The sequence below is a fragment of the Staurois parvus genome, unplaced genomic scaffold, assembly GCF_062004578.1.
Source record: "Staurois parvus isolate SC_StPar_1 unplaced genomic scaffold, SC_StPar_1.0 ptg000009l, whole genome shotgun sequence".
Taxonomy (NCBI): domain Eukaryota; kingdom Metazoa; phylum Chordata; class Amphibia; order Anura; family Ranidae; genus Staurois; species Staurois parvus.
Genome location: NW_028317805.1, coordinates 397,571 through 415,379, shown reverse-complemented (window position 1 = coordinate 415,379; position 17,809 = coordinate 397,571). Strand labels below are relative to the sequence as shown.

The 17,809-nt window shown below is 42.6% G+C and overlaps 1 protein-coding gene across 2 annotated transcripts in view; it reads right to left on the bottom strand.

Moving 5' to 3' along the window:
- The window catches only part of LOC149474202 (disintegrin and metalloproteinase domain-containing protein 9-like), an 81,052-nt gene that overhangs the window by 1,641 nt on the left and 61,602 nt on the right, over nucleotides 1–17,809 (bottom strand). Inside the window, exons 15-21 of one of the 2 annotated variants that reach the window (XM_089668861.1) lie at nucleotides 16,239–16,344; nucleotides 12,098–12,272; nucleotides 10,291–10,371; nucleotides 8,717–8,822; nucleotides 5,631–5,760; nucleotides 2,764–2,845; nucleotides 1,194–1,246 (exon numbers count right to left, since the gene is read on the bottom strand). In XM_089668861.1, coding sequence (XP_089524987.1) covers nucleotides 1,194–1,246; nucleotides 2,764–2,845; nucleotides 5,631–5,760; nucleotides 8,717–8,822; nucleotides 10,291–10,371; nucleotides 12,098–12,272; nucleotides 16,239–16,344 — 733 coding nt within the window. The remainder of the gene's footprint in view (nucleotides 1–1,193; nucleotides 1,247–2,763; nucleotides 2,846–5,630; nucleotides 5,761–8,716; nucleotides 8,823–10,290; nucleotides 10,372–12,097; nucleotides 12,273–16,238; nucleotides 16,345–17,809) is intronic. The other variant, XM_089668870.1, reaches the window with a different exon arrangement.

Sequence of the window (17,809 nt, the reverse complement as noted above, 5' to 3'; positions counted from 1 at the left end):
ATCCAACTTCAGGCTCACTTAATCGATGCTTTAAAGCTGAAATCTGGGATAACAAATATTGTCAAAATACAAGAGCCATTTGCATTCCTATGTGAATCTTGGTATTCTTTTTTTCAGATCTGTGCAGTAATCCAGCATGAACCACTCCTGCCTAAGGGCACAATTTTTTATTCTGCTGCTCTCTATCTTTGTGCAGGATGACTGGTCTTCACACCATTGTAGTTTTCTGCAGTAGCCCATTATGAGATAACCTGCTGGATCCCACTTACAGCTCTGGCTTCTGCACAGTGATGATGTCAGCCCTATTTTACATGGTAAAATCTAGGTTTGCAAAGGCATTTGGGGCATGCAATTGGATGTCTATAGTTTGTGACTATGGCATAATATACAGTATATCAATTGAACTTTTTATGCCTGAGTTCTTTAAAACAAAATAAAGGGGGAAAAGGAAATACATTAAACTGTTTTATCGCCTTTACTTGCAATTCAGTTACTAGAAATGAAATAATCTAGTAGTAGTAGTATGTTCCTTCTATATCATGAATAAGATACAGAATGTTTCATGGTATTCAGGGGCGGACTGACCATTTGGAAATTCGGGCACTGCCGAGGACCCAGGGTCAGTAGGGGGCCCCATGAGATGCCCCTGGTACCTTTTTCATAGGCTTTTTTTGAGTTTGGGCAAGGACACAGGGGCCCCATGATTCCCTATTGCCTGGGGGCCCCATGAGTTGTCAGTCTGCCCCTGCTGGTATTACAAGAGCTCACAGCTCAGGATCACAGTTATCTAAAAAAAGCTGGCCATACATGTTAAGATTTCTCTTGTAACAAGAGGAATCACTTGATCCCTCCAGTATTGTGGATGGATGAATCTGCAGTGCTGTCTATTGTACCCTTATAGCCAGCACCCACGGCTGTCAGAATACTTGAATAGTGCCTGAATCGGATTTGGTGCAGTCGCTGTATGACCAAGAACTTTCCAACCAGTTCCTTCGACAAAAGTCAATTGAAAAAATGACTTGTAAAGCCAGACTGTGCCAACAGGACCACCCATGAAACAAATATAGGCTGATTCAGCAGGAATTGGTGGAAATTCGATCTTTTGAGCTTTAGGCTCTGTTCATAGGATTGTAGCTTTTCATTTTCACAACAGCGCTTTCATCTATGACCCTGTACATATAAACAATACATACCTTTGTGGCACATTGTGTGATATGGTAAAGACATCAGTGAAGGTTCTGTCCTGCTAATTCAAAGAAAAATATTGAATGTGAGCAATGATGCAGAATGGGTACAGGTCATATAAAGCCTATTCCTGAGCTTTCAGTGGGGCCAGTTTCTTAGCAGGTATTACTGGGTATGTTGTAGCCACCTTATATAGTCTATAAACAGTAGGTTCTTTCTCTGAGTATGTGCTTGGCATGTAACACGTAAGGAGGAGCCTACGCACGCCGTGACGTCACGCCGTCGGAGCATCGTGGAGCTCCGGCGGCTATTACATCTGACAGGACGGTTAGTCCTGTCTGTATTTGCTTGTTTTTTACTGGATGCGTCCCCTCTGCTACTGTCATTTTTATTACAATAAATTGTTTATGCAATACTTCACTATGGGCATTTTTTCTTGACCCTCCGTGGGGAGCAACCTTTTTCCAGATACGTTTTTTTGCCCAGTGGAGGAGTCGTTTTCTTCAGCCGGATCATCGTTCTGTTCTTGGTTGTCAAGGAGTCTCTCTTCCTGCCCAGCTCTGCACCACCCGGGGATCCTCTCTGACCAAGAGAACACCGTTTCTACTCTGATGATCACCCCATGAGCCTTATGATCTCTACATTGCACTTTTAATGTGCACATCTGGTTAGTGTGCACTTTTACTCCAAGTCACCTTATGCTGGGACTATTTTTATTCACATTTAATCATTGTGTTTTTCATATATGTATGATAACTTTTTAGCGCTGCACTTTTATATATATTATAAACAGTACCTACCATTGACATTGAACACAATCCCACCATCTCACAATGTCCTCTATGCTAACTTTGGCCCTTACTGTTGACCTCAGGTAACATAAATGTTCCTTCTAAGGCAATGGAAGAAGGAGACGCAGTAAAACGGGCAGAAGCTTCTGACAGGTGTCACAAGATTCTCTGAATAATCCATTGTGTCTGGTGCTACAACCCAAGAACTAAGAGAAATTCCCCTGAGCAGATGGGTACAAGACCCACAGTCACACAGCTGCATGCACAATCATCCAAGTAAGCAATCCACAACTACATCTGCAGCAGTTGACAGGTTTCAGCCTAGTCGGCCTTAGTCAAGACCAAAGCCAATTAGGCTGAGATGCATCAACTGCTGCACTGTGGATTAATGAATAAATAGAAGATTTTTATGTGCAATACACGGAATTGCAGATCTCTTACTTGGATGTTACAAGATTCTCTACAGCTGCTAAGGAAACATGCATTGATTATTATGCCCACTGTAGGATCTTGGTGAGAAGATATCGTCAGCTGGTTGGTCTGGACATAAAATGGACAATGTGGCACTTCAAACAGTGCATTCTCTTTTTTCTTTTGTCAACAACATGACTAAGTGACAGGTGGTAGTGAAAATGGCATTATCAGATAAATGTGCCCAGGGAAGCGTGATCTGTGAGCACAGACCAGAAAACAAGATTGTCTTGTCACACCTCTACTGACTTGTATTACCGCACTGCTAAATAAGCTGTGTATATTTGTTATACATACTGAGGGCTGAGCATATTACCGTGTTCCTTGGTGCATTACTGGCAGGATTTCGAGCGTAATTGTTTGGTGGTGGTGGTTGCGGTCTTTGTGCATTTTCATTTCTGGGGCAAAAAAAAATCAATTGGAAGACATTTATGCATTACTTCAATATAAAATATACTGACATGTGTCAGCCCTGTTCTATAGAATACATAGGGGTTGATTTACTAAAATTGGAGAGTGCAAAATCTGGTGCAGCTCTGCATGGTAGCCAATCAGCTTCTAACTTCAGCTTGTTCAGTTAAGCTTTGACAAAATAACTGGAAGCTGATTGGTTTCTATGCAGAGCTGCACCAGATTTTGCACTCCCCAGTTTTAGTAAATCAACCCCATAGTCTTGTTTTCCATGCCATATTACAGTATCATCATCAAATCTGACCTGGACCTATAGCCAGGGGTGTATTTACCACAAGGCAAACAAGGCACTTGCCTAGGGCGGCATTTTTCAGGGGGGCAACTACTTTGCACTAGACGAAGGGATGAAAAAAGGGACAAGCACGCCATAGGAACCAGGTGGGATCTGAGAGAGGCTGCGGGTTGCTTGATGATCTATGTAGAGCCTGACTCTCATTTCTGGAGATGTCCAGAGCTGTGAAGATGAGTGTCTTTTTCTCTGTCGCTGGGTGGGTAGTGGAAGGCTCTACCAGGTGGGGGGCAGGGGTGTTGTTGGTCAATGTCAGGCTCTCTGAGGGTGGTGTTGGTTGGTGTCCATGGGGGCAGACGATTTTTGTGTTGCCTAGGGCAGCACAATACCTAAATACACCACTTTTTATAACAGCTGTTACATGATTGGTCAAAGAGGGCAAAAAGGCTACTTGTGCTTAGAATACCTTTTTAATATGAGGCCTACACAAAAGCCCCCCCAAACACTTAACACTCACCTACTTGAACACATAAAACATAACAAGCTAAAATAATGGCTTAAAGTGGAACTTCAGGGGAAAACAAATTGCGAACAGGCAGGATTTTTAATGCAGAAGAGACATACTATATCTGTTCTGCATTAAAGTTCCTTGCCTGCCTGCATATTCTTTACACTGAGCTGCGCATGTGCAGCTCAGTGGACAATATTGGCAATGTGTAAATGAATGAACTCCCATGCCTGCACAGAAATTACATCATCTCCCTCGGCCAATGAAAATCCAGAAGCTGACTGGCTGAAGATGTCAACAGCGTTTGGGGAGCTTTAGAACACCACAGCGCTGAAAAGAATGTGAGTATACTTCATCTTTCACTTTTAACCTCTCAGGTTGGAGCCCCTGTCAGGTTTTATAGCTCACCAAGTCTGTGTTAGGGAGAAGTAAAATCTGCAACACAGACAGAAACAAAAATACTCTTCTTAAAATAGGGGAAGCCTTGAACCCCTGTCTAATTGTTACTTCTGGGTCTCTGTTGCAGATTTTCCTTCACTTCCTGTCAGGGGAAACTGCAGTAAGAAAGGAAGTGAAGATACATATCACTAATGATATTCCAGATATTACATACTAGGAAGGGGGGTTCAATTGGGGGAATCAATGGTGGAGAAGGATCTGGGAGTTCTGGTAGATCACAAGCTTAATAATGGCATGCAATGCCAAGCTGCGGTTTCTAAAGCGAGTAAAATCCTCTCTTGTATTAAAAGAGGTATAGACTCCAGAGAGAGAGATATCATATTACCCCGGTACAAATCATTACTAAGACCTCATCTGGAATATGCAGTTCAATTTTGGTCACCAATTCACAAAAAGAACATTGGGGAACTGGAGAAAATACAGAGAAGGGCAACCAAACTGATAAGAGGCATGGAGGAGCTCAGCTATGAGGAAAGATCAGAGGAACTGAATTTATTCTCTCTTGAGAAGAGGAGATTAAGGGGGGATATGATCAACATGTATAAATACATCAGTGGTTCATATAGTGAACTCGGTGTAGAGCTATTCACCCTGAGGTCATCACAGAGGACAAGGGGGCACTCAACATCTGGAGGAAAATAAATTTAATCTCCAAATATGGAAAGGTTTCTTCACAGTGAGAGCTGTGAAAATGTGGAAAAGACTCCCTCAAGAGTTGGTTCTGGCCAACTCAGTGGATTGCTTTAAAAAAAAGCCTGGATTGTTTCTTGGATACACAGAATACAACTGGATACTAACATTTATAGGTAAAGTTGATCCAGGGAATATCCGATCGCTTCTCGGAGGATCAGGAAGGAATTTTTTTCTCTGCAGGAGCAAATTGGATCATGCTTTGCTGGTTTTTTTTGCCTTCCTCTGGATCAACTGTGGGTATAGGATTATTGCTTTTTTATTTTGTTAATGGTTGAACTGGATGGACTTTTGTCTTTTTCAGCCACACTATGTAACTATGTAAGATAGTGGGAAAAAAACTGGAAGGGGTTCTGATCCTTCTCCACTCTATCCAAAAAAGACATACTTGACATGGCTTGACATACACTTGTGCTAACTTCCTAACAAGTAACCCTAGCCTAAGCCCTAAAACTAAAAGTGAACCCTAATCCCTGACTTTAGCAATAACCTAACCCCTAAAACTAAACTAACCCCCGTCTGTAGTATACTGACCTTATCCTGGGTCAGGAACAGCCATGCAGAAACCAAGCCAGCCTGTACTAAAATATACCTGAACTTGGGAGCACAGAGAACAACTAGACTGCCCTGATTGGTCCCATTTTGCAATGGGTTGCCTTATTGATGAAAAGGATCAGGAAGTGGGCAAGGGGTGTCAACCATTGCAGGAACAATTGAGATTTGCACATATCCTCAGCTGGTAAATCTCCTTCCATTCAAGTCCCATTGTGTCCCTAATTTTCAGCAGCATTATTGCAACATTAGTATTAAAGATTAGTGACGCTACCTAGATCTTCTCTTTTTTCGGCAACACCTCCTTCTAATTGCATCACGCTTTATCCACAAGACGATAAGTAGGATGAGGATGGGTACAACCAGCAGGAAAAATATCAGCAATCCATCACGCAATGAAGTATCTGGAAATAAAAAATACTTCATAAGGCACTCAGTATCGGTACCTATACCTGGACTTGTATAACCTAGGAGCCAACATCTTCCACTGTCACAGATTATCAGTCATTAGTTCGTAACATTTTTGTTACAGATCACAAGTCATTGTTATAGAATCACCTTGTTACATAACGTCACCTTGTAATAGAGTCTACAATGATATCCTTTGCATCACTGTGATCAGAGTTTATATTGCTTGTAAATGCGTATGTATGAAGGTTCAAAGCAATTAAAAAAACAAGAGCCTCGAAGCACATGGGGCCTTGAAATGAATGTTATACACTGTGAACACTATTATTAGGCAAGTGAGTATTTTGACCAAATCATCATTTTTATGCATGTTGTCCAACTCCAAGCTGTATTATTATTACTATTATTATTATACAGGATTTATATAGCACCAGCAGTTTACTCATTGCTTTACAATATAACGGGAGACAATACAGCAACAATACAGTTCAATACAAGAGGGATTTGAGGGCCCTGCTCCTTGGAGCTTACAATTTAGGATGACCTGAATGTTTATTGGATTTAAGCATATCAGGTGATGTGTATTAGTGTAATAATAGAGGGTGTGGCCCAAGGAGATCAACACCCTATATCAAGATGTGCATAATTATTAGGCAGCTTCTTTTCCTCTGACAAAATGGGCCAAATGGGCTGGCGCCGATGCTCAAAAGGTGTCATACTTGCACCTCCAGATGCCCTTTAGGATCTTTCACCCACTGTAAGCAACTGCCCATATATTTTCTAGCCATACTGGGCAACTGTCACAAGTGTTTTGGGGACACCTAAGCAGTGGTTGATAAAGCCACCAAAGGGCCTTTGTTCGAGAACAATTTTTGGACTCATTCAGCTGCTAACCAAGTGTATGGATGGATAAAAACTGTAGATGAAGAATAGTCTCTGTTCACAATGTGCTAGAGTGGACAACAAACACCATTGTCACTTCCAGTGCAGATAGTGTCACAAGGACATTGCTCTGGGAAGCATTCTGCATATCTCAGTGCTGGTCAAGCAGGAAATAGTCCTTGCTGTTCAACACCTCTTCAGTGTTATAAACCAGGCACACAGGTGGGACATAATGCTACTGCCTGTCCCCAAAGAGATCAGTGTACAGGTCTACTATAGGGGTTTCCAGCATGTGCCAACCCCACCTAATATAAACGGGCCTGTAAGGATGGGCTCCAGAACTTGCCTGACCCACACTTAATATAAATGGGCCTGTAAGGAGGGGTTCTGGAACCATATTTAACATAAATGGGCCCCTAAGAGCTTGTTCACCCATGACTAAATTTCTACCTCTTACCAAATACTCTTATAGTTTTAGTATAGCAGTTAGACAGGCGTTAATGAGCTTTAGCATGGGTGTTAGACTGGCTTTTTACAGGCGTTAAAACCGCTCCCCAAATGCCCTATGTGCAGTTCTGAAGCATTTTATACGCATTTTACAAGTGTTAAAACCACATCACAAACGCCTATAATAAACTGTAATGTTATTAGCGTGCCTCAACCACACCGCAAATGGCTCGCAAACGCCTGCCAGCGCGTCTGTGTAGCATCACCATAGACTTGAATGGGAGGCATTGAAAAACTTCAAACTCCTCCTGACTCGACATGAGGCTTCAATTTTGAAGCAAAGCAACATTAACCTTTCATGTTTTGCTAGTGTGAACACCACTGTGTGCTTCCCATAGTATCATTTGCATAGGCGTTTGAGGGGTGTTAAAAATGCCCCTCAAACGCCTGCTTTCACTGCCACTGTGAATTAGGCCTAAGTTCCACAGAGCCCCTGTGCAGTTTTACAGTTCAGTGTGAACAAATGGTATCTTCACTCCTTTCCCCAATGCTGCATATTCTGTACAATTGATTCAGTAGGTTAAAAGCCTAGGATTATGTGCAGTCATTTCAAACATTTAATAAAGGATATAGTGAAATAAAATTAGGATTGCATTCGGATGTTTACTGAGCAGCTTAAAGTAGAAATAAAGGCAAAACCTTTTTTTTTAACTTTGGATAAGTAAGGGACAATTATACCCCTGTCCATTTTTTTGCCATCTGTGTCCCATTGGTTAGATTTTTCTTTACTTCCTGTCCCACAGCCAAAAAGAGAAAGTGCCAGGAAATCCCTTCAAAATGAGGGAATCCCTGGCTGTCACTAGAACTAGTGTCCCCATTGGAAGAAATCCCCTCTCTTCCTGTTTTGGTGACAACCCAAAATTTGGGATTTTCTTTTTACTTTCACTGTAGGTGATAATGGTAAACAAGACAAATAAAGAGGGTAAATATCCCTGTTTGGGTCACAGTGATAAAAACAGGTGTTCCAATCCCTCTCCACTCTATCCAAAAACACATTTTGCCTTTAGTTGTACTTTAATGCCAATATTTTCGTTTTCTGTAGAGCAAAGAAAATGAAAGTGGTTGTAGAGTTTCTTTTTATGAAAGCAGTCAATATGTTATACTTACATTGCTTTGTGCCATAGTTTAGTGGCCCTGAACCTTCTCGTCTGGGGTCCTCTGTCGGTGATCTTGGCTCTTCCTCTTCTTCAAGTGCCCCCATTGCAAGCTTGTTATGAAGGCACTCGTGCAGACTCAATCCTGAGCGGGGCTGCGTGCATCTATAGACACACACAGAGCAGCTGGGCTCTGCCCCCCCTCACAGGATTTGACTGATAGCGGCAGGAGCCAATGGTTCCAATGAGTGCTGGATCCAGATTGGGCTCAGGTAAGTGTATAAAATGGGCAGAGGTGAGCAGCTTTTGAAAGTTTTGTACGTTAATGCAGAGAATGCAGTAGGGTACAAAAACCTTTTGTCTTTATAACCACTTCAGCTTTTACTGTGCAAACACAACATCCATCCAATGTATTATTACCCATTGCTCTCACTGACACAATGGCCTGTCTATGGTCAGCCTTACTTACCAATATGAGTAGGTCCACTGTCAATACTTCCACCGTATCCTGCCCGGTCACAGTAAGGAGGGCCCCAGCCGTCATTGCAGTAACAGTTCCCGATGTTGTCACACACCTAATGTGAAATAAAGAGGATGTTAGCTAGAATTAGAATCAATTCCATTTCTCAGAGAAATCAGATATTGGAAGGACAGTTAGAGAAATAATCAGGTCAATAATAGTAATAATCATTGCATGGTTTTTTTGTTCAGCGGGAATGTGGGGGAACACAGTTCCAGCACCTCCAGCACTGAATGTATTTACTGGTAATGGGTGCTGCAATGTGCTGGGGGGTCTACTGTTGCTGGCTACTGGGTGATCTATTGTCGCTGGGGAGATCTCTTGTTGAGCAAGGGGTCTATTGCTGCTGAAGTGTCAGTTGTTGCTGGGATGGATCTACTGTTGAGGGAGGTGGGTCTGTTGTTGGCCATTGCTGGAGGGTCTATTGATGCTGGCTACTGGAAGATCTATTGTCGCTGGGGAGATCTATTATTGAGGAAGGGGTCTATTATTGCTGAAGTGTATGTTGTTGCTTCCTGGACGGATCTACTGTTGATGGAGGATGATCTGTTGTTGGCCATTGCTGGAGGGTCTATTGATGCTGGCTGCTGAGAGATCTATTGTTGCCGGCAGGGGTCCATTGTTTTTTTTTTAGTCCGCAAACGTGCAACTATAACGAAAAAACCCGTAAGTGTTCACAAAAAAAGTGCAAGTGCAAAACACCACACGAAAAAGTGCACTTAGGGGTGTGCTTTTGTCCTACCCCTAAAGGGGCTGGACCGCTACCCTGATCCCCCGGGGTACGAAGCTCCTGACAGGGACAAGGTTCCCATTTGGTCCTCCTGGCCAAAAGGCCTGGTGGACCACCGTTCCTTGTGTCCAGCCGAAGCCGGACACCCAGTACTTGGTCAGGGGGCTCTCCCGAAGAGAAAACCCCCTAGGGATCAGGGGAGGAAGGAATCAAAAGGCCACACATCCTCCCCCTAGACTTCAGGGCAGGCCCGAGGACCCACACCCTCCATCCTGTGGAAAACACACACAAAAGTAAGAAAAAAGTGACAAAACGTGGCAGGGGTCCATTGTTGCTGGAGTGGAACTATTATTGCTGGGGGGGGGGGTTTGTGAAGGACTCTTTGTATCTGGGGGGGATGTATTGTAGCTGAGGGTGCTATTATTGCTGGCAGAAGGTGATCGATTTTACTGCTCTTCTTGTTATCATTAACAAATTCCATACAAATTATTTAGCACCACAAAATGATACTTGGTTTTGCTTTCTCTTAAAGGGGCATTATTGGTAGGTGGGAAGGCGGTGGAACCAAATATGGTGCTCTGGGGTGGGTAGGGGTCAGAGACAAGAGGTGACTCGGAGGGCAGGCAGTATCTGCGCATGTTCTCTGAGAACAAAAGCCCTGGCTCATTGTACGGCATTGTGGAAGAAGTTGGCTTGTAGAATGGACATGGCTTTGCTTGCAATTACAGCAAACAGAAGAAGAATATCAGAACACAGCAGATAGTATTAGCTGACAATACCACACCATACTCACCCCATGGTCATTACACTTCCCTTTGATGTCACAGTTGAATCCCAGCGCAGTGGCATTCATACATTGATAGTTGACGCAAGCCTAATCAGGAAAATATGAAAGTAAAATCAATTTCAAGAGCCCTCAAATTGCATAGCAAGATGGGAAAATTCACACAGATTGCATTTTCTGCAAAACACTGCACTTTTCTTGCATTGACCTAACTGATAAGAATTCTACATTTACTGCAGTTTCCTTGTAGTCGCTAATGCTGGCCATGCAGTAATAAATGAAAATGTAACAGATTTCTCCATCTACCTACAGCATGGATGAATGAATTTCCCTCCTGGGTTATTGTATTTTGACAGCTGCTGGCAGCGGGTGTCAGGATACCTGAACAACGGCTTCATGTGATTGCATATAACCACTATTTGGCTGACAGTTTTCTATCCTGCTCTTCAAAGAAGATAGGCAAAAAAATCACTCATTGGTACAACACCTACACAAAACACTAAACAGTTAATACAATTTTGAAAATCTTTACCATTTAGGAGAAAAATCTCATTGAATGTTCATGACCTCATCCAAAAGCTAACAGCATCTGCTCTCACAAGGAGGAGGTGTAACAGCATGGATTACATCATATCCTCTCCTCTCTCTCTGCCATAAAAAGGAAACTACAGTTCCCATCAATCACAGGGATTTGTAGTGAATGTGGGCAGGTACACTAGGCCTGTAAATATTGAATGTGTCCAATAGTCACGGTCTGCCCACCACTGCAAATGGGGCTGAATTACATCACTGCTTTCTGGTGAAAGAACTACAGAAGGGATGTGCCAACACCAGTGGCTGGGGGAATAGGAGGCACAGCAGCCACTGGTCTTGAAAACAGGAAACCAAAGAAAATTAACGGTTTGGTTTGAAAATGAATAGGCTATTTCAGAGCAACTACTGAGTGAACCAGAAGATGGATGACATATTCAGTTAAGGTAGGAAATCAGCAACAAAGATATGTAAAGATGTTTTTGCCTGGAGTGCTGCTTTAGGCAAGTCATAGACGATGCATTGGGTTGCAGGAAAGAAAAATCACTCGATTGCCCCATCAACACATTCAATGTTCACATCCCTCCTGAAGTGCTATTGTGTTCTGCCGGTGGAGTGCCTTCTCTGCTGGCAGAATACAATGATCACTGAGGGTGGCTAAACTGCCAGCAGTAATCACATGCAAAAAAAAAAATCCAACAGGCTGGTTGTACTGAAGTTGATGGATGGATTGACTTCAGTGCAACCAGCCTGCCCATAGATGGATGAAATCTTGGCCAGTCCCTGCTGAACTAGCCAAAATTCAATCCATCTACAGCTGGTTTTAGACTTTTCAATCAAAGGATGTTGGGCGGAATAGGGCAGACGAGGCCTCCCACTTAGCGAATTTCATCCTGTTCCCGGTGAACTCAAATTTAAAAGCTTATAGCCATTTTGAGGTGATATGGGAGGGATGGCCTGTGAGTGGGAGAAGAGGTGACATGGGAAGGATGCCCTATGAATGTGAGGTGAGGTGACACAGGAGAGATGCCCTGTGAATGGGAGGTGAGGTGACACTGGAGTGATGTCCTGTAAATGGGAGGTGACATGGGAGGGGAGGTGACCAGGCAAAGGGATATGCTGAAGTCGGAGAAGAAGTGACCTAGGGTGGATGAGTTTTGAGCAGGCTGGGAGTAGAGGAATTTTTAAAACCAGAGGAAAAAAGCTATCAGAGGTTGTGAAGGTTCCTTTTTACCTGCTACAACAACAATGCAAAATTAGAAAACAGATTACAAAGGTTAATTACCATGTCCTTCCCACAGGCTGTCCCCTGATGTACCAGTCCCGGGTCAGGGACATCAGGACCTAGGTTGAAGTCTACCCCGGTACATTGAATAGCTCCCACATTGAAAATAATAATGCTGCTCGGCAAGCTCTTATTAAAAGTTCCTGTACACTGCAACTTTCCACACAGACTGTCCCTATGGAGAGAACACAGAAGACAAATATTATGTGGCTCAGCACTTTGTATAAAGCAGAAAATGCTACAGAATAATTCCAGGCATGGCTATATTATACATTACATTGGTCCAGCTAGAATTTACTATGTACATACTATACCTGGCCAATGCCCCTGGAAGTTGAAAATAACTCCAGTGACCTGCACTTGCTTACGGGTTCCCTGCCGAGCAACTGCACTTCTGCTTACTGAAAACAGGAGCTTGGCTGCTCAGCATCAGCAACATTCAGAGATGGGTTTGCATTTTCTGAATGAATGAAAGTGGGGAGGCGGAGCAGTAACATCACACTCTTCGCCCAATCCAAAGAGAGAATGCTTTACATTCATTCAGAAAAAAAATGGAGCTAAATGGGATTCAGAAAATGAGACTAGGAAATTGTTTGGACCAGCTTGATCCAAACAAACTATTTAAAGTCATAGGAAACCTGGAGTTAGGCTTTAAACATTGTTTATGCTTCACGTGATCATTACAGACATTATTTTTCTATCGATTGCTTACAAAATAACACATATAATTCCAGATGCTTTCCTTCTCCAGTTGGGGCTTTTACATTTATTTGCATTTACTGTATCTAATAAAAATCCTCGCAGCATATATAGCCCAATTCAAGCACTGAATATACAGTTTGTTAATTCCAGATACAAAGGCTGAGCAGCAATCATTGCAGAAAGCAGCTACCAATGTGCCACATTAAGCTTAAAGGGCTGAAACAATACCATGCAGAGTAGCCAATTGGAGCAGTGCTCTTTAAAGTGGTGGAAATCCAGTCAAATTCTAACTGAGGCTAAATCTACTCCAACCCCCCATTCTAAGACTATTCTATATACCCTGTAAAAGAAACAATGTCTATACTTACTTATTCTGAAGTTGGTCTGGTCACATGATCGGGTCCAAGATGTGACCAGACCGGAGCCAAATGTGGTAGAGGAGGGGGGGAAGGGGACAAAAAGCAGGATTTTCCCTTTTGGGTGAAGTTCCGCTTTAATCGCTGTACAAGCTTCACAGGATCTTTGCAACCCTATTACTGATCACTACATTACAAAATGATAGGCAAGTATTGTATTGATGCTGCACCTGCTGTGAATGTTTTAGAGTCACACAAATAATATGCAGCTGCAGCACCTTGCTTCGTGTTTCACTTGTATACAGCAGAATACAATCCTTGGGAATGCAGATGACTCCATAAACCAATCTTATATAGACTAGATATGGTAACATATAATTAAGTCATTTATCCCAACAAGATATAAGAGATAGGTGATAAGATATAACAAGATATAAGAGATGGGTGATAAGATATAACAAGATATAAGAGATAGGTGATAAGATATAACAAGATATAAGAGATAGGTGATAAGATATAACAAGATATAAGAGATAGGTGATAAGATATAACAAGATATAAGAGATAGGTGATAAGATATAACAAGATATAAGAGATAGGTGATAAATGTCTAGGAAGGCCTGGTCAGAGAGGTTCATCCTCTGTTAGGAGGGTTCCAGTTCTCCTAGGGCTGCTGCCTCTGGGAGGTAGCTAGGGTGTGCTGTAGATATGCAGTTTGGACCTCAGAAACTGCTGGGATGAGGACGTAGAGAATATTACTAAAGGGAGTTTTGCTGGAGGGAACTGTCCTGGTCTGGAGAAGAATCTTTTATCTCCATCACTGAGGAACTACCTGTGGAAGCTGGATGGCAGAGAGCTCCTGGGACAATGTAAGACCTGGTTTCAGGACTCATGTGTGCCTGCTTGGGGTATCCTAAAGCCCCTTTACTCTTCTCTAGTTTCAAGATTTGCAGCAAAAACTCGAAAAAGACATTCCCTAGACTGAGCCTGTATTGTCAGTGTGCATGTGCTTGTGACTGGCAGCTTCTGCACTGCAAAGAGGAACCTAGGTCGTTCTAAGCAGCCCCTCTGGGGGTGAACGATACACAAGGCTTTGCTCTGCAAGGGTGAATTTGTGCATACTACGGCAGAGATGTCGTAAAGCAGCGTGAAGCTTAATTATGTTCTAGTTGTCTGTGATGATTCTCATTTATCCATTTCATGGTATATCTCTTAGTCCCCTTACACATGGGTCTTGCTGGTAAGTGTGCTGAGAAAAATCTTGTTTTGTTTGTGTCATGCACAGTCCTTTCATGTGCACCTTGTTTTAAAAGCTAGTTTTAAATTGGGGTGGTTTCCATTTTTGTCCGGCTTGCTGGAATTGGTGTGGGGACACATTGGACGCTTGCAGCTTCCACTGAGCTTTGCTGGGCTTCTGGTTTGTCCCTGCACTTTTAAGGAGTAATGGGCTGACTCCAAGCATAATTTTATCCATTGTTATATACCTCAGTCAGCCATTATGACCACTCATCCTAACCCATCAGGGCATGAACTTCACTAGAGCTCTGAAGGTATGCTCCAGTATCTGACACCAAGCCATCAGTAGCAGATCTTTTAGGTGCTGTAAGTTGCAAGGTAGGGCCTTGGATCGGACTTCTCAGTTTATCCAGCACATCCCACGGATACTTGAATGGACTGAGATCTGGAGAATGTGGAGGCCAAAGTCAATGCCTCAAACTCATTGTCCTTAAACCATTCTTGAATTCATCAGAACAAGCCACTTTCTTCCATTGCCTCAGTGATCTAGCTTGGATGCTCAGGTACCCATTGTGGGCACTTTTGTCTGTGGACACTGGTCAGGATGGAAACCCTGACCGGTTTGTGGCTACACAGCCCCATATGCAACAAACTGAAATACGATGTGTGTTCAGACTCCTTTCTATCAGGACCAGCGTTATGTTTTTCAGCAAATATCTACAGTAGCTCTTCTATTGGATTGAACTACACCAGCCAGCCTTTGCTCTCCATGTGCATCAAATGAGCCATGGCTGCCCATGAACCTTTTGCCAGTTTTTCTTTCTTGGATCACTTTTGGAAGGTTCTGACCGGGAACATCCCACAACAGTTGCAGTTTTGGAATTTTGGAGATGCTCTAACCCACTCGTCTAGCCATTACAATTTGGCCCTTGTCAAAGTTACTCATACCTTCATGCTTGCCCATTTATTCTGCTTTCAGGGGCTAGATGAGCACAAACAAAAATAAGAGTTTTCCTGGCACATTTACCAGCTAGCCTGAAAAAAAAAATCACTTAAAAATTTGCATCAAAAACAGGTTTAGCTGCAAAACATTTGCAAATATATGTGGAAGCCACACTGCCTCATCAAGACCCTTCTGTAAAGTGCAATCCTAATTCTAATCTTTAAGAATCTCCGTGTTGGAGCATACAATGATCAGCCAAAACCTTATGACCACTGACAGGCAAAGTGAATAACACTTATTATCTCGTTACAATAGCATTTGAAAGTATGTGGAATATATTAGGCTCAGGGGCGGACTGACAACTCATGGGGCCCCCAGGCAATAGGGGATCATGGGGCCCCTGTGTCCTTGCCCAAACTCAAAAAAGCCTTTGAAAAAGATACCAGGGGCATCTTATGGGGCCCCCTACTGACCCCGGGCCCTCGGGCAGTGCCCGAGTTTCCAAATGGTCAGTCCGCCCCTGATTAGGCTGCATGTGAACATGTTGTCCCTGAAGTTGATGTGCTGTTCCTCCAATCCTAGCATTGCAGTGTACCTAGGAGGCATATTTGCAGTGACCAGTCCTTCTACCAGCTGTCTGTTAAAGTCTATGACAGGCTAAACTACGTTGTGGATGGACAGTGCTGTACCAAGGAATACACGCATTTAAGAGCCTGTGTTTTCAGGAACAAATGTCAGAAATGCAGGTATTCCCTACAATTGAAGAAGTGACTTGGATAAGCTACTCAACATTACAGAGCAAGTCCAGCTGAATGTGACTAACTACCACTAGACATACAGTATGTTTTAAATCACTGGCAGGTATACGATCATGTATGATCTAACATTTTCTTCTATTACTTACGCAATCAAACATTTCTTGGGAACTCCATTCACAATGCCACAATTTCCATACTGTGATCCTTCCACATTTACACTCTGGAAACATGCCTCAGGTGCCTTTGTTGTATCTGTACAGAAGGCAATGATATTGATTTACAACAGAGGAAGTAATTTCCAACATGACATTTTCAGAGTCTCAGGAAACTATTTTTCATTCCCATTAAAAACAATGAATACAGCCTATGTTAAGAGTATATTTGCCAGGCAGACCACCAGCCATAGAGCTAAGATGACAGTCTCTGTTATCAGTCAGTCTGAGAGACAATCTCACACCATTGGGTTCAGTTGATTTCCAGCAACAGACAGGCTGCTATCTGTGGGCACGGTGAATAAGCTGACTTAAAACTGAACTTCAGGCAAATGGCAACAAAGACGTAAGGATGAAACGCTTTGAGTCGTGGCTGCATGCCAATTGGAAGTGATGTCAAATGGCCGATCGTGGACTGGGTGAGACACCGCTTCCACTGTTCTACACCAGCACTGGAGGTTCTGATGTTTACACATCTATGGACATTTGATAGGCCTGATTTTCTTTTATTTCGTTTGTGAGTGGCATTTTATCCAACGTCAGTTTTAACTACTTGCCCTCTAGAGGATTTACCCCCCTTCCTGATCAGGCCATTTTTTGCAATACAGCGCTGTGTTACGCGGTCATGCAACGCTACACTCAAATGAAATTGATGTCCTTTTTTCCCACAAATGGAGCTTTCTTTTGGTGATATTTGATTGCCTCTGCGCTTTTTATTTTTTGTGCTATAAACAAAAAAACCCGACAATTTTGAAAAAAAACCCTATTTTTTACTTTTTGCTATAAAATGTATCCAGTAAAAAAATTGTAAAAATCAAATTTCGTAATAAATTTAGGCCAAAATGTATTCTGCTACGTGTTTGTTAAAAAAAAATCCAAATATGTGTAAATTGGTTTACGTGAAAGCTATAACGTCTAGAAATGGCAGTATATATACTGGAATTTTTTTTCTTTACTAGTAATGGCGGCGATCAGTGAGACTGCGGTGGGCATTCTGACACTGGGGGGGGAAGTGAGTGTCACTGACATCCCCAGTGACACTAATACAGTGATCAGTGCTATTAAAAAGCACTGACACTGTATTACTTACATAGTTACATAGTTAGTCTGGCTGAAAAAAGACAAAAGTCTATCCAGTTCAACCATAGAAAAAAAAAAAAAGTTATAATTATACCCACAGTTGATCCAGAGGAAGGCAAAAAACCCAGCAAAGCATGATCCAATTTTCTCCTGCTGGGAAAAAAATTCCTTCCTGATCCCCCGAGAGGCAATCAGATATTCCCTGGATCAACTTTACCTATAAATGTTAGTATCCAGTTATATTCTGTGTATCTAAGAAAGAATCCAGGACTTTTTTGAAGTAATCCACTGAGCTGGCCAGAACCAACTCTTGAGGGAGTCTATTCCACATTTTCACAGCTCTTACTGTGAAGAAACCTTTCCGTATTTGGAGATTAAATTTCTGTTCCTCCAGACGTAAAGAGTGCCCCCTTGTCCTCTGTGAT